The sequence below is a fragment of the Hordeum vulgare genome, chromosome 7H (assembly GCF_904849725.1).
Source record: "Hordeum vulgare subsp. vulgare chromosome 7H, MorexV3_pseudomolecules_assembly, whole genome shotgun sequence".
Lineage (NCBI taxonomy): Eukaryota > Viridiplantae > Streptophyta > Magnoliopsida > Poales > Poaceae > Hordeum > Hordeum vulgare.
This window is the reverse complement of record NC_058524.1, coordinates 487318236-487321164: the sequence shown is the minus strand read 5'-3', so window position 1 is coordinate 487321164 and position 2929 is coordinate 487318236. Positions and strand designations below refer to the sequence as shown.

Genomic DNA, 2929 nt, shown 5'->3' with positions numbered 1-2929 from the left:
AGCTCACAAGCTATTAAATATTCGATTCATACCTACTCGTGATCAAGTTGCAGATGAATTCACTAAACCATTGGCACTATGCCAACTAGAGTCTTTTAGACGAAATTTCAACTTAGATAGTTGTGATTGAGGGGGAGTGTTAAACATCACGTAATCTTGTAACATTCGTTGTAGAGATAAACCGTATAGTTAGTTGTGTGTAATCTTGTAACATCCTGGTTGGGTTGTTGGGATTGATTGCTTGGAGATCAATCTTATCGACCAGTGATCTCGATCCTCCCAAGTACTCCCTCCATTCCTAAATATAAGTCTTTGTAGAGATTTCACTAGTGGACTACACACGAATGTATATAGACATAATTTAGAGTGTACATTCAATCATTTTGCTTCGTATGTAGACACATAGTAAAATCGCTTAAAAGACTTATATTTAGAACCGGAAGGAGTATATCTCATTGTAACAGTTGGCCTCGGCCTTATATTAACAAGCAACGCGTTCCTGGTATACGCTTAACCCATAGTTTTCACAACGCTGGCATAGTGGCAGCCACGTGGACAAAAAAAAATCTCTTTCATATCTGTTTTACCCTTATTTGAACAAATAAATGAGTATGTGCTCTAAACTGGTCATTTCCTGAGTTTTTGGCCTAAAGTGTTCAATCAATTTGAATTAGTGAAATAATGGCACATTTCACTTTGTAAAATGAGAACTGACGTCTGTACAATTTTGTCCAACAAAATCAAGTAAGCAATACTACAATACTACAATACTTAACAAATTCTTCTTTGGTTGTGAACATATCCAGAGTCGGTCGCCTCTTTGGTCATGAACAATATCCAGAGTCGGTTGCCCAATTTGTACAAATCAGCTCCCAATTGCTTGATTCCGTCAAACAAAAGGAAACAAGCAAGGAGCTGTTGAGGGCTAACACGCCACCGAAGTGAAGGAATTCGACGATGCGCCGCACGGCCGGTGCCTTCCTTCTCCTTTACCCAGCCCTAGCAACCTGACTGCCACCGGCGACATCCTTCCGGGGCTCACCGCCGCCACGAGCCTCCTCCCCTTGCGTTCCTTGATGGTGTCCAGCCGCGGAGACCATGCCCTCCCCCTCCCGGATCCCACCAGCTGCTCGTAGTGCTTCCTCAGCTCCGGCGTGCTGCACAGCGCCCCGCCGCACGCGCCCTCTCCGTCGACCTCAGCCCCACTCTCGCAGCCCGGTCTGGCGGTGACGGCCTTCACGAGGAACTCCGGGGTGACCTTGATCACCCTCCGGCCGTCGTCGCCCTTGACGTACTCGAACGGGCTCCTGGGTCCCCCCGCAATGGACCCCGCCGGGCCGGCCTTGTCGTAGGAGAGCGCGGCCAGGGACGCGGCGGTGACCGCGTCGTAGCCCTGCGGCAGGCGGTCGACGGGGAGCACGAGGTAGGTGGCCCCCGCGACGAGGCGGTCCTCGATGGCCAGCACCGGCGCGGGCCGGCCGATGTAGAACCCGTCGGCGAGGCACACGACGGTGCCCGCGAAGTCGAGCATCACCTGCCCCGCCTGCGTCCCGCGCTTGGCCGCCCGCGCCTCGCCGCCCCACAGCACCAGCCTCGCCGCGCGCCCCCGCCGCGAGACCGAGACGCAGAGGAAGCACGCCATAGCAACACCAGCGCCCATGCCAAGCTACGGTGACGATCCGATCGAAGACGAAGTAGCTACGTAACGCGGGAACGTAAGAGCTAGCTAGCTGGCTTAGCTAGGGTTCACGTGAAGCCCGGTGATGGAAGGACGTACTTGTGGATGGGGCTGTACACTCGTACTCTTTTTTCCGGATCTCCGGGCTGCATATATTAGGCGGGCAGGGGTATGGACGCGGGGCCGGAATGGGTAGCTCGATCGGGAGCAGCTGCTGCAGCTGCTGCGGCGTCGGTAGTCAAAGTCGACGGCGTATTGCGCGCGTGGTGATTACGGTGTGAAGACGACAAATTCCAAGCGAAGCCTTTTTAAAATCCGACCGGAGAGGCAAGGTCGTCCATGCGAGGAAGTCGTGCTGCCTATTGCAAAAGAATACTGGCGCTGGTGGTAGAAGAGTTGGTTGGCTGATGCTGTCACATTAATTGTGGGCGTGTTAATTGTTGCGTTGATCGTTTCTTTCGAGAGTTACACATACGTGATACTGTTGCCGGTCTCTCCATGGCAAAGTAAATTTTTAGGATAGTGATGTGTGTTAGATGAGCAAACGTTTAATCCCTTACAAAATTTAGGGGGGTCGGATAAGGGAGAGGTTTTAGGCTTTTATGGTAGGAGATCGCTGGATGTGCCCTTCCTCCGTCCAGCCCAACACCGGATCCCGTCTTCCATCCGTCGCCCTCAAAGCTAGAAATATGAAATGGACCATTTCATTCAAAAAAAATGAAATGGAGCAGTTATTTGGTCTAGCAGCAGCGCTAGAAAAATGAAATGGATTGGTTATTCTGCCTAGCAGCAGTCCTTATGCTTCTCCTGCCATTTCTTTACTCTAATTAATGATAGAGGTGTGCTTGGGTAACCCCTCCCAAACGTACAAAAGAAAACATATACCCACCTTCTATTATATACTACAGGCCGCCGTACCTATATAATACAAGGTGGGTGTGCGTATGGTTGCATGTGGTATATAATAATATACAATATGAGGTGGGTATAGGTTTTTCCTTTTACGTTTTGGAGGTGCACCGAAGCAAAAGTGTTAATAATAATTGGTGCACGTTCGTTTGAAAGAGGCCCCAACGAACGCCCGCATAGCCGTCTGATTGTGATCCGGTGATGATAATTTTCACGAAAAAAGACCTTCACAAAATAAAAACTCCCAGCCCCTGCAACTAAAGTTTTCATCCCTCTACAACAAAAACTGCCATCAAAATTGTTCGGAAATGTCATCCCTTGACGAACGTTTGTCAAATATTG

The 2929-nt window shown here is 49.9% G+C and overlaps 1 protein-coding gene across 1 annotated transcript; it reads right to left on the bottom strand.

Moving 5' to 3' along the window:
• Positions 1–589: 589 nt before the first annotated feature.
• Positions 590–1937, bottom strand: LOC123411278. The gene has a single exon (XM_045104210.1). The coding sequence runs from the start codon at positions 1658–1660 to the stop codon at positions 926–928; it is 735 nt and encodes a 244-aa protein (XP_044960145.1). The 5' UTR covers positions 1661–1937; the 3' UTR covers positions 590–925.
• Between the last annotated feature and the right edge of the window lie 992 nt (positions 1938–2929).

Excerpts from the sequence above, each read along its gene's own strand:
- LOC123411278 (XM_045104210.1), bottom strand. The coding sequence starts at position 1,660 with ATGGGCGCTGGTGTTGCTATGGCGTGCTTCCTCTGCGTCTCGGTCTCG.